The sequence below is a fragment of the Rattus rattus genome, chromosome 12 (genome assembly GCF_011064425.1).
Source record: "Rattus rattus isolate New Zealand chromosome 12, Rrattus_CSIRO_v1, whole genome shotgun sequence".
NCBI lineage: Eukaryota > Metazoa > Chordata > Mammalia > Rodentia > Muridae > Rattus > Rattus rattus.
This window is the reverse complement of record NC_046165.1, coordinates 28,066,213-28,079,305: the sequence shown is the minus strand read 5'-3', so window position 1 is coordinate 28,079,305 and position 13,093 is coordinate 28,066,213. Positions and strand designations below refer to the sequence as shown.

Below are 13,093 nucleotides of genomic sequence, written 5' to 3'. Positions count from 1 at the left end.
AGGAGAATCTGAAAAAAGGCCAGAAGGGAAGATATTATCAGCATATATTTATATGAGAAAAATATTTATCTTCAAAAAATTAAATACAAGCAGGAACAGAAAAAAAAGGGAAAAAATGTGTATTCTTTTTTTTTTTATTAACTTGAATATTTCTTATATACTTTTCGAGTATTATTCCTTTCCCGGTTTCCGGCAAACATCCCCTCCCCCTCCCCCTTCCTTATGGGTGTTCCTCCCGACCCTCCCCATTGCCGCCCCCCCTGCAACAGTCTAGTTCACTGGGGTTCAGTATTAGCAGGACCAGGGCTTCCTTCCACTGGTGCTCTTACTAGGATATTCATTGCTACCTATGAGGTCAGAGTCCAGGGTCAGTCCATGTATAGTCTTTAGGTAGTGGCTTAGTCCCTGGAAGCTCTGGTGGCTTGGCATTGTTGTACATATAGGGTCTCGAGCCCCTTCAAGCTCTTCCAGTTCTTTCTCTGATTCCTTCAACGGGGGTCCTATTCTCAGTTCAGAGTTTTGCTGCTGACATTCGCCTCTGTATTTGCTGTATTCTGGCTGTGTCTCTCAGGAGCGATCTACACTTCTGCACTTCTTTGCTTCATCCATCTTGTCTAATTGGGTGGCTGTATATATATGGGCCACATTTGGGGCAGGCTCTGAATGGATGTTCCTTCTTACTTGCATAGGACTTGACTCACTAAAAATAACCAGTATCATGAGCAGAATTTTTAAAGATTAAAATGGAAAATAGAATTAATGAAAAATTTTAAGGACAATTTTTTAATTTTCTTAGTATTCTAATCAGTAGTGTGCTATTATCCTTATGACCAATATCGTTGTTTTAGTGAATATAATTTTTTGTTAATAGCACTACAATATTAGGGCCTACAAATATGGTATTTTCTAGTAACAAGATAAAAAATTTTTAATTTCATATTTAAATTACCATCTTGTATACAACCAATTCTTTAGTTTTGCAAGCACCCAAATGACAAATAATTGTCATTTCATTTCATTTTACTTCATATATAACTCTGAGAGGACAGAGTTAGCCAGAGCTAGGCTCACTCCGCGACAGGATACAAACTGGAAGTTTGGGAGATGATGCCTAAGTTTCTGTTTCCCAGAGCTGGAAAAATCCATTACAAGTCAATTCCATGGGAAAAAAAATAACTTTTCTCAGGAATCTGCCCTACCACGTAGCCTGAGCCAATCTCAAGGGCTCATCAGGAGCTGTAGAAACTGCTGCACCACCTAGCTTGAACCAAGTATAGTTGATCACCAAATGTCCCCAAGTCCCTGAGAACCTTAACCAATCACAAAGACACCTATATTAGTGATAGAACAAACCAATCAAGGAAATGAAAGGTACAAGTCACTCAATTCTACCCTAACAAACTTTAAATTGACCCAGCAAAATCCACATCTCTGTCTTCTACTCTGAAATAGAGTGGACCCCTGCATGCAGGTACTCTGGAGAATAAATGCTTTTATTTGATTCTGGGGTATCAATCTTTATAAATCACATACCCTTACATTTCATATATATATATATATATATATATATATATATATATGTATGTATATATATGTATATATATATGAGTCATGAAATATTATATAATACTTTACATCTTCATTGTGTCTGTTTCCATGTCTTTATGTGTTCCTGTGCTATTCCTTTGTCTCTTTCTTTTGCTGTCATTTTGTATAATTGTATTTTGTTATGTTTATTTTTACTTTGCCTTATTTTATTACTTTACCACTATTTTTGTATGCTTATTTGTGTTCTAATGAAAGGGTTGTGTTTTAATCGGGTGGGGAAGTGAAGAGGATCTGCGAGAGGTCCTTGAGGGGGAAAGATAATCAGAATATATTGTCTGAGAAAAAATTAAAAAAATGACAAGACAGAGAAAGGGAAAAATGGGGGAAAGACAGTTCCTCTTGCTTTTATATATTTTTACTCACTAAAAACAAACAATTACACACTTTTTATTGTAAGCTATTAATATTATCTTATTCTCCTCCCCTAATATTATCTCTCTTTTTTTAATGTATCTTTCCTTAAAGTCACTTGTTTAATTTGATCTGGTAAAACTCCTGAGCTTGTTGGTTCATAGGAGATAGAACAAATCCTATCGTTGCTGTTTATTTACTTGTTGGTGATGTTTTCTAGCATTTGATTCAATTCTTTCTCATTTATGTCCTTAATATAGGCCAAGAAGTAGGGAAGGGGTTTCCCACACTTCACAATGCATCAACTAGATCAGCTGAAAGCCTCCTCCAAAATAGTTTTTCTTTCTCCATATTTAAGGTTCTCAAATTTTATAATCACTAAAAACTTCATTGTTCAAAGATGAGGGCATATGATGAGAAGGGCTATGATGAGACAGTAAAGACGATGAACGTCCAAGGCTCTCAGCTTTTCCTTCAAATTCTGGACATGAGATAAAAACTTCAAAGCTGCTATAAACAAAGGTCCTGTGGTTGTTTGCCAATAAGAACCTTGCTGATAGAATGACTCAAGAAGTTCAAGGTCTGATCAAGACATATTTACCCAAGAGTTGTGGACCAATCGGCATTCTGTTTTTTTGAAATGGCCAAATCTAAATTAGGTGAAGAAAACCCCCTAAGAGAGTAAAAAGACCACTAGCACTCAGGAGGAAGCTAGGATTCGAGTTCAGGTTTTCCCCTTCTGCTTTGCAGAGAGTCTTCATCTTTATTTCTTGGTATTTGTCTTTCCCTACCCCTAATAGAAGTCTTTCTTCAACTGATGATTCTGTCTGTTTCTATATACTTTTTCACTATGGCTACCTGACATGCTCCAGATTTTCTCTGCCTTTTAAATTCTTAAGTGGCAAAGAAAATGAATCAATTCAAGACCTCTCTTTGTGTAACAGGAAGTGGGGAGAAAAAAGTTAAAGAAAAGATTCTCAAGTAATGGTGTTTTATTTTCCTACTTGCTCATTCTTTAGGCAGAAGGTAATCATTTTAGATCTTTTCAAAGTAGTCTTCTAGATCGTGGAGATAGCCTGCTAATTAGACACATATAGAAATATTGTATTCTTTCCTATTTATAGAAATGAACACTTGCCTTCTTCCATTGTTAACAAGTTTCACATTGTATGTGACAAAGCCAAGTATATAATTGATATCATTCCTACAACTTTTGTAGTATTACAATGTAAATTTATTGCTTATCTAGAACACTTATGTAAACATAAAATTGGAAATACATCAATCCCCTAATACATAACTATGTTTATAGGCAAAGGCCACAGTACAAATATGCTTGGGGGAAAGTCCAAAATATCAGTGCAATTGGGAGGCAGATTTCTATTCTTACTTTCTCCTAAAAGTAGAACCATATTTGGGTCATTATTCTCAGCAGGAAGCTTTGAAACAACATCTAACCTTGTCTAACAAGATAGCGAGTGTCTTTGGCCTATTTTTGCTCAAAGGCAAGTTGGCCAGGGCATAGAAACACGACATGTGCACTGTGCTTTTCTCTTTCTGGAAGGATTCCTAAAATATTAGTTATGTTACCCCTCCCCCAATCTAGAAAAGAATGAACTTTAAAAAAAAAAAAACCTTTTTTAGTTTTCTTATTTAAAAAATTCATACATTTATAGAGTTAATTCTGGGTCCTCTCACACCCTTACACTCCTGCCTTCATTATTAACACTTTTTACGCTCCCTTCTCATATCCATTCCTCTTTGTAACTCAATGACTTTAATATGAACTATATTTGGAACCATCAACTTTTGAAGCATCCACTGGATACTGGTGAGCTCATGTCAGGGTAAATGTGGTGACAGTTCCCCTAGACTCCACCAGTAGGCAGACTTTGATGGGGGTTTGAGATTGTTTTGTGAATCACTCTGTATGCAGGCTTCACTGATAAGTTTGTTGTCTGTGATGGACTAGTTTACTATCTAGAGGTATAAACAGATTGTAATTAAATTGTGAAGCTCTGAATAGTTCCCCCATTTGAGAAAATTTTAGACATGTTTTAATGCTTATTGATCTTAATTTTCCTAAAATCATTTTTTCAGAATATTTAGAATTACACATACATTTTTCTCCATTTCTTTGAGATGTATTTTCAAAAACATTTTTACAGTTTTACATTCTCTAAGCATTTTCTCAGTGCCTTGAAATATAGCCTTCAGGGAATTTGTAAGTGTTGAGACTACAACAAAGATATGCAAAGATTTTTTTTTTTCTCTGCTAACCTAAGTAGACAATACAAGGAGTTAGCATGCTTTCTTCATCCCAAGGCTTAAACGCCAGCTCCCTTAATTCAATCCAGTTGTAGTCAAACCAAACCAAGGTCTTTTTCCACTATTACAATACCTTTCAAATAGTCTTAGACTTTTATAGTGAAAATTTTGCTGTGTATAACTATATTTTAAAATTATTGAGATGAGAAATGTCTGATTTCACATCACATAGCTGAAACTGATTTTAAATTCGATATGCAAGGTTCATGTATTTTATCATTTCTTTATATTTTTCTTTAAGACATTCATCCAATTTTTTCCCTTTTAACTCTGCCTTATTTATTAAATCATTCTCCTTTGGTATAGCTCAGAATTGCACATATTTGACAACACAAAATTTACAACGTTATGTACTTTTAAATATTGTAATGTTCAAAGGAATATATAAACATAGTAAATTAGAAAAACTTTTCACATTTCCAAGTGTAGTTGTTCTCCAAACTCTAATTATCATTATTATACCTTTTAGCTCAATTTTCATATCAATATAAATGTCATGAAATTTTAACATTAAATTAACACAATAAGGAAAATGCAAATTATGTTAACTTATTTCTAAAGAGAATCTTTTCATATGATTAATATTCTGGATAACTATGGAGATAAGCAATTTTGAATGTAATGATTAACTGTATTTCTTTTATAACTTCATTACATCCTCAATACTAATTTTATTCATGCATTTTAATACTGTAAGCATTGTATGAAAAATACAAAGCATATATCTTTGTACATTTGTGATTTCACTAAATATAAAGACCACCTTTTTCCCATTCTGTAGTCTATAACTAAAAATCTAATGATAAAAATTCAGTTGCTATTTTAGCTTTGAAAGACCTAAAACCAGTGTTTTAAGACAAGCATGGTATCAATATGGTATTATAATTATTTTACTGTACCTGTGTATGCAAATTGAACAAGATCCCAGAGTGCATTTGGGTCTATGCCTTCCATCTTGATCTCCTCTTGCTTGGCTTCACAGACATCACTTGTAAACATGGCAGCAAAATAGTCGGAGACAGAGCTCAGGACAAGCCTGAAAGAGGCACAGGATCTATTTCAGGCATTGCTCCTAAAGCACAAAGCACCAAGTTCAGCAGACATAATGTAGAACAATGAATCAACCATCAGCAATTTGATCAAACTCTAAATTTATAATTTAAATTTAAAAGAAGTCAAATGGTTTTTTGAAACTATTGGGAGGTTGTGAATTGTTTGGCAAAAATTTTTCAAAAGCATCAAAAAAAAAAAAAAAAAAAAAAAAAAAACCACTGTGGCCATTTTCCTCTTTGCCCCTCAAAATGAAATGTTCTAACCCTGATGAAGAAATAAACAAAAAAAGAAAAACAAAACAAAACAAAACAAAACATAAGTTTTGGATCCAGGACATTCAGAACACAGAGTCTGAACCTGGAAGAGAGAAGGGATTCTTTTTTTTTTATTACTAGCTAGCATGCAGCCTTCCAAATATTTATATTCTTCAAAGCAATGTAGGCTTCTGGGGAAGAAAGGGTCATTTGTTGTGTTCTGCTTGGAATCTGCATGCAACACTGCCGATCTGCCAGGAAATACATATCTCCTTATGAAAACACTGTGCACATAGTATGGCTGGTTTTGAGATAACCGCAGACTGAAATGATGCATGTTCTCCAATAAGGAATACAAAGCTTGCTACTGCAAACCTAGTCAAATGCCTGTCACTGTCCATGACACAGACTAAATCTGTGACTGTTATTTTGTTAAGTAAGCATGTACCCAAACATCCTTTAAACATTCAGGTTTACATCTGGAGACTACTGCTATTATTTAGCCCTGGGCAGAGAAGCTTCCTTTTTTACACTGGACAGTGGATAATGAAGAGACTTGACCTGTTGAAAATGAGTGAGATCCAAGTGTTCAACCCTAAATAAGAGGCATCTACAACCCCTTCTGAGGATATTGGGATGCTTTAGAAGGGTGAGGGATTTAAAGGTACACTGTGGGACATGCTATGACACATTGAAGCTTGCACATCAATATATTTTGTGTTTTGTTTGTTGGTTTGGTTTGGTTTTGGTTTGTTTTTTTGTTGTTTTCTTTAGTGGAGGAGGAGAGGGTTGGATATGAAGGAACACGGAGATGAGTGGGGTTCGGGGGCTTGATGTGAAAATCACAAGTAATCAATAAAGAAGTTAAAAGAGAAGGAGCCTACAGAGGGGGGAGGAGAAGTGTTATAAAAGGCTTTTTCTTCCTTTCTCTGATTCCTTCCCTGCTGGCATTCGCCTCTGTATTTGCTGTATTCTGACTGTGTCTCTCAGGAGAAATCTACATCCTGTTCCTGTCGGCCTGCACTTCATTGCTTCATCCATCTTATCTAATTGGGTGGCTGTATATGTATGGGCCACATGTGGGCAAGAGCACCAGTGGAAGGGGAAGCCCTTGGAACTGCCAAGACTGAACCCCCAGTGAATGTGATTGTTGGGGGGAGGATGGTAATGGGGGGGGATGGGGAGGGGAAGCCCATATAGAAGGTGAGGGGGAGGGATTAGGGGGATGTTGGCCCGGAAACCGGGAAGGGGAATAACAATCGAAATGTAAATAAGAAATACTCAAGTTAATAAAGATGAAAAAAAAAAAAAAGGCTTTCTTCTATATATGGTATTGCTGTTGCAAGGAAGAACACACAGAAGCTACAGATCCTAAACTGGGCTGGAAAATGAAAGGCAGGGTGGGGCAGGGCAGGAGGAAAGCATCTGTCCTTCATCATTCTAACATTGATTTGTGACTGAGAGTCTGAGAACTTGAGGCTGGACTGGCAGTTAATTGTTTCTGAGGAAGGAATATATTTATCATTTTATTCACTGATGTAGTTACTGATAAACCTCCGTGATCTAGTTTTCTTAATCCTGCTCATATACCTAACCTTAATTTACCTTCAATGGGTCAAAACAAAACAAACAAATGTGAAAGTGGGAGAAGAGTATGAGCAAAAGAAGAACAAAAGAACTGCAGGGATATACATGGAGAGGAGCCTGATGGAAAGGAAGCCCAGAGACAGGAGCAAATCGGGATCAAGCTCAAGGGGAGGTCCCAAGGTCTGCCACTATTACTGAGGCTGTGGAGTGCTCACCAAAAGCATCCTATCATGACTTCTCTTCAAGAGACCCAGCTGACAGAGTCAGATCCAGATATTTACACCCAACCAGTGAGCTGGTGAAAACTGAAGAAGCTGAGGAGAAGGGTGACCCTGAAGTCTCAAATGACCTGGACCCTGAGATCTCACAGACACTGGACCACCAACCAGGCAGCATACACTAGTTGGTCCAAGGCCCCCAACCCATATACAGGAGAGGGCTGCCTGGTGTGGCCTCAGTGAGAGAAGATGCTCCTAACCCTGGAAAGAATTGAGGGAGTGAGAAGATGTGGTGGTGTGCGGGCGGGTACATCCTCTTGGAGACTGGAGATAGGAATGGGATGAGGAACCATAGACGGGCTGACAGGCATGGGGATAACAACTGGACTATAAAAAATGATTAAAGAATAGTAATACTTAAAGATAAAAATTAAAAAGAAAAACCAGTGTAAGCAAGAGTGAGAAAGGAAAACAGCCAGGGATATGAAGAATGAATTTGGTGACAATACATTGCACATATTCATGAAACTGTTTCACAGGACTAAACCAAAAATAAGCCAAATAATGAAATATACCTGTTGATAGTATAATATAAATTTTACCCAATGAGCCATTAAAAATTAAACTATACATTACCCTTGGCTATCGTACGACTTCACAATTTTCTGCTTTAACCAACACTAATTGGTCATCAAACGCATTTGTACCATTTAATGGATATTATATGAAATTACAGTATGATAATTTCTTCCTCCATTCGACTTCAAGAAGAATTTATATGTATGATGTATATTTGGTAATGAAAAACTTATATTTCCTCTTTTTTCAAGTATTTATTTCTCTTTACAGCATCAATTTCTTATCAATGGTAGAAAATGTTTTCTTTAGGCCTCTTTTAGTTTAGCTATGAGGACAAAGGATTTCCTAGCTTTTGTTTACTAGAAATTTTTTTCTAGTATCATTTACAATATATCATAAAGTATTCTTACTTAATGGGGGATAGTAGATTTATTCCTTTCATTTATGAAGAAATACCCTACTTCATTATCATGTAGACTTTATTAGTTTTAATAGAATATTAATTTGCAAACTATTTTATGTTGTAATGTACCATATTAGATTTTTCTTAGGATTTTTATCATTTTTACAGTGCTACATACACACAGGTATGTCATTTGTACTTGAAAATAATGTATGTGTGTGTGTGTATGTATGTGTGTATGTAGGTGTGTGTGTGTGGTGTGGTGTGTGTTTGTATGTGTGGTGTGTGTGTGTGTCTGTGTGTGTGTTTGTGTGTTGTGTGAGTGTGTGTGTGTGTGTTGTGTGTGTGTATGTGTGTATGTATGTGTGTGTGTGTGGTGTGTATGGTGTGTTTGTGGTGTGTGTGTGTGTATGTGTGGTGTGTTGTGTTTGTGTGTGTGTGTGTGTATGTATGTGGGTGTGTGTGTGTGTGTTGTGGTGTGTGTGTGTGTGTGTGTGTGTGTGTGTGGTGTGTGTGTGTTGTGTGTGATGTGTGTGTGTGTGTGTGTGTGTGTGTGTGGTGTGGTGAGTGTGTGTGTGTAGTGTGTGTGTGTGGTGTGTGTGGTGTGGTGTGTGTGTGTATGTGGTGTGGTGTGTGTGTGTATGTGTGGTGTGTGAGTGTGTGTGTGTGAGTGTGTGTGTGAGTGTGTGTGTGTGAGTGTGTGTGTGTGGTATGTGAGTGTGTGTGGTGTGTGTGGTGTGTGTGTATTTGTGGTTTGTGAGTGTGTGTGTGTGCATGTGAGTGTGTGTGTGTGTGTGTGTGTGTGTGTGTTTAACCTGTAGTTGCTCTAATTTCCTGAACTTCTGTAATACTGAGGTTGAGCATTGTAAGCCAAATATTACAAACTGTTTGCATTCACATTCTCATCGTTTCATCCAACTCATTTCCCACTGTGTCTAATAAAATGTGTTTTAAAAATTCAGAATAGACCATCGTTTAAGTTGTCATTTATCTCATGCTCAGCACCTCTTTATTGAATTAATGAAAATATATTATTTGCTGTCTTTATGTACCTATATAACAAAAATATTTTGAATATTTTTCATTGTTACTTTTATCAATCTAAAGCCAGGCCACGTGGGTCACACCTGCTTTCTTATCTTTTGGGACGCTAAATCAGAATGACGACTAGATTGACCTAGTTACAAAATATTAACAAATAATAAATAGAAATAGCAGCTACAGAGATGGCTCAGTAGTTAAAATTACTGGCTGCTCATTCAGAGGAAAAGGGTTTGATTTCATCCATTCGCTTGACAGCTCATAAACATCTTTAAATCACTTTTATGGATTATAATGTCCTCTTCTCACTTATGAAGATATCAAGCATATATGTTGTGCACAGTCATACACATATGCAAAACATATTTACACATAAAATAATCTCTATAATAGTAATTATTAATTTTATTTAAAAAGCATAGAAATGGCAAAATATTTACTGCAACCCAGAGAAATAAGTGAGTGAAAAATGATCGGTTTTATCAAAGTGTTAAGTAGTAAATGTCTCCATAAACATCAGGTGATAAATAGTAATTGTCTCCATAAACATCAGGTTAGGCATCTCTCCAGGAACAAGTATTTCAACATAAATTAAATCAGCGTGTTCTTACACTGTAAGTTTGTACTACAGGCAGGTCCCATTCTGAAGAGCAAAATATTTTGTGACCTACATTGTGCAAGTTTGAATCACATCAAATAAAATCTGTATCAGCTCTAGGGAAATGCTGCCCGCTCAGTCAGAGTAGTGGGAAAGGATGAATTCTGCATTTAGATTTAGTGACACAAAAGATTTAAATTAGAACCTAGATTCAATATTTGGCAAAAGTTAAGATCTCCATACTTGCTTATTTAGCTTCCCTTAACGTAAGGAAAGCTGGAGCAAAAACTGATTCAGTAGGTAAGTGCGGTCACTTAGGCAAATCTCTCCTTGGGGGTCACTAAAATGTAGTTCTTTACAAATATATTAAAGACTGCTATATTCAACTTCAATTTTTTATCATGTTTGAAACTGTCAACCTCCCCCTTTTCGAAACCTTTTTTTTTTTTTTCAGTTAGAGAAGTACAGACTTCCTTATCTCAGCTTTACCTCTTCCTCAGTGACTTCCTTTTAATCCCTGACCTGCCCTTTGCGGTGACTAATTGCAGATTTCTATGCGTTGCTTAAATATTCATTTTTGCAAAGTCTCCCTTTTAGCACTGCTTTAATGATTTTTATAATGGCTTTAAATTTTACTGTACTACTGCAGTGCATGTAAAAAAAAAAAAAAATACCATTGGCCAAATGTTCTACCAGCATTTGACTGTCTTTATACTAAATTCAGGGTACTGCCTGTATGGTTCTTATGCTATTTCCAATTGTTTTTATGCCATTAGGTTTCTTCCAGATGACATGGATAAGGTTTTGCTGTGTTTCCTTTATACTTCTTTCCTTATGCTAAAGACAACAAAAATCCATCTTTTAGTTTGTTCTAGGTCTATGTCCTCCTTATAAGGCCCAGACATTCTGAATCAGTATTAACATAAAACAAAGGAAGAAGGACACTTCTTCCAAAAAGCTTCATTGGCCCCAAAGGTCCCATGCTCTTCGTCTGCCAACACGTTCCTCACCTCTAGACAAGTAATGGAGCCAGTGGTAACCAACCCATCATGTGCTTCTGTGAAGCATAGTATGTCTGCATGCATCAGGTACATCCCTGGGAGGCTGAAGGAGACAAGGTTGACTCCTTGATTCATTGTTCCTCTGCCCTTGCATGTTTTTGTTTCTTCTAATAACATTTTATACTTAAACTTGCACAGTTGCCTTCTGTGCTCTGGTGTTACCAAGCCAATCTATGTAGAATCTCCCCTCTCCTCTTTATCTTCACTTCCCCTCAAAAACCTGCATCATAATTTGTAGGGGAGCCATTCTGAGCTATACAGTCACAAAGGATGTGGGGAGCAGGTGTGGCGGCAGTCCCAAGATGTCGCCCGGGACTGCAGCTAAGTCTCATGACTAGCACCTGACTTCCTCACACACCTGAAACTAGCCATGTCCATTGTGAGAGCTGTGCAGGCGCACCGTGACGCAAGATCAGCCATGTGACTTGTACCTATGAACTGAGATTACCAGTCTGGACTGAGGAGGCGGGGTTGAGGGAGAATATAAGGGAGTGTGCTCGGGGGCTGGGAGGAGGAGAGAAGAAAAGAAAAGAAAGATTCCTGCTTCCATGCTGTAAGGTTCCTGAATAAACTGCTTTGAGAAGAATGCTGTGGTGTCGCTCTTTACTGAGACGGAGGCAACAATAATTCCTGGTAAAACATTATTATTGTATTCATTCATGATTTAAAATTTAACTTTACCATTTTATTGTAAATTATTTCAAGAAATGGCACCTAAGTTGGATACTTTTTTTTGTTGTTGTTGTTGGTTTTTTTTTTTTTTTTTTTTGGAGTTGGGGACCGAACCCAGGGCCTTTTGCTTCCTAGGCAAGCGCTCTACCACTGAGCTAAATCCCCACCCCAAGTTGGATACTTTTAAGGACATGACAACTAATGTTTCATTTTTGTCTTTTATGCCTATTCTTTCTGAATAAGTTTTAGGAGTTTATGATATATACTCAAACATACTGTTTCTAATAAACAATGAACAAAATTATAAATTACATTAATTGTTGTAATGTCTTTCCCATATATATATATTCATATGATTTCAAATAATACCAAACAATGAATAAAATAAGAATTATGAAAATAATTTTTGAAATTTAAATATAATGACACAATTTCTCCTTTTCATTCTCCACTCTCACAAATTCAAAGACACACTCTCCCCTACCTTTCCACATACCTTTATTGACCCGAAGAGCCTAAATACAAGTTAGCTTCCATTCACCAAACATCTCCCCTGTTCACTAAGTCCTCTGGGACACCCGAAGTTGCCCTAGGTAGCCTGCTATCTCAGATGGACCTCCGTTTTCCAGTCACCTCTCTCCCCACTTTCATCAGACCTACAGATCCTGAAACAAACAGACCTGCTGATCGGAAACCATGCAGCACAAGATACCTATCAGTGGCCTGACACATAAGGACCATTAAATTTATCCCCCTCCCAATACCTAATACAACATGAACACCCAGGAACCAAAGCCATCCAAATGGCTAAAGGACATTTAAAAAAATCAACAAAATCCAGATCAAGATGACACTTTCAGAGGACAGCTACCTTACTATAGCAAGCCTAACACAACCAAAGGAAAAAAAATGACCTTAAATCCAACCTTACCATAAATCCAATCTTATAAAGGTGATAGAGGGCTTTAAAAAGGAAATTAATAAATCCCTTAAAGAAATAAAGATACAATTAACCAAGTGAAGGAAATAAATAAAACTGCAAGATGTGAAAACAAATAGAAGCAATAAAGAAAACACAAACAGGGTATCCTGGATATTGAAAACCTAGGGGAAAGAACAGAAGAACAAAAACAAAGGACCAAAATCTGAGATAAACATCACCAACAGAATACAGGAGATGGAGGAAAGAATCTCAGGCACAGAATATAAAACAGAAGAAAATGATACTTCAAAGAAAATGGCAAATCTAAAGACATTTTGATGCAAAACACCCAGGAAATCTGAAACACCGTGAAAAATCCTAATCTAACAGTAATAGGAATAGAAGAAAATAAAGAGGC

The 13,093-nt window shown here is 36.7% G+C and overlaps 1 protein-coding gene across 1 annotated transcript in view; it reads right to left on the bottom strand.

Moving 5' to 3' along the window:
- Window positions 1–13,093, bottom strand: part of Klhl1 (kelch like family member 1) — a 477,093-nt gene that overhangs the window by 324,576 nt on the left and 139,424 nt on the right. Inside the window, exon 3 of the mRNA XM_032917698.1 lies at window positions 5,187–5,323. Coding sequence (XP_032773589.1) covers window positions 5,187–5,323 — 137 coding nt within the window. The remainder of the gene's footprint in view (window positions 1–5,186; window positions 5,324–13,093) is intronic.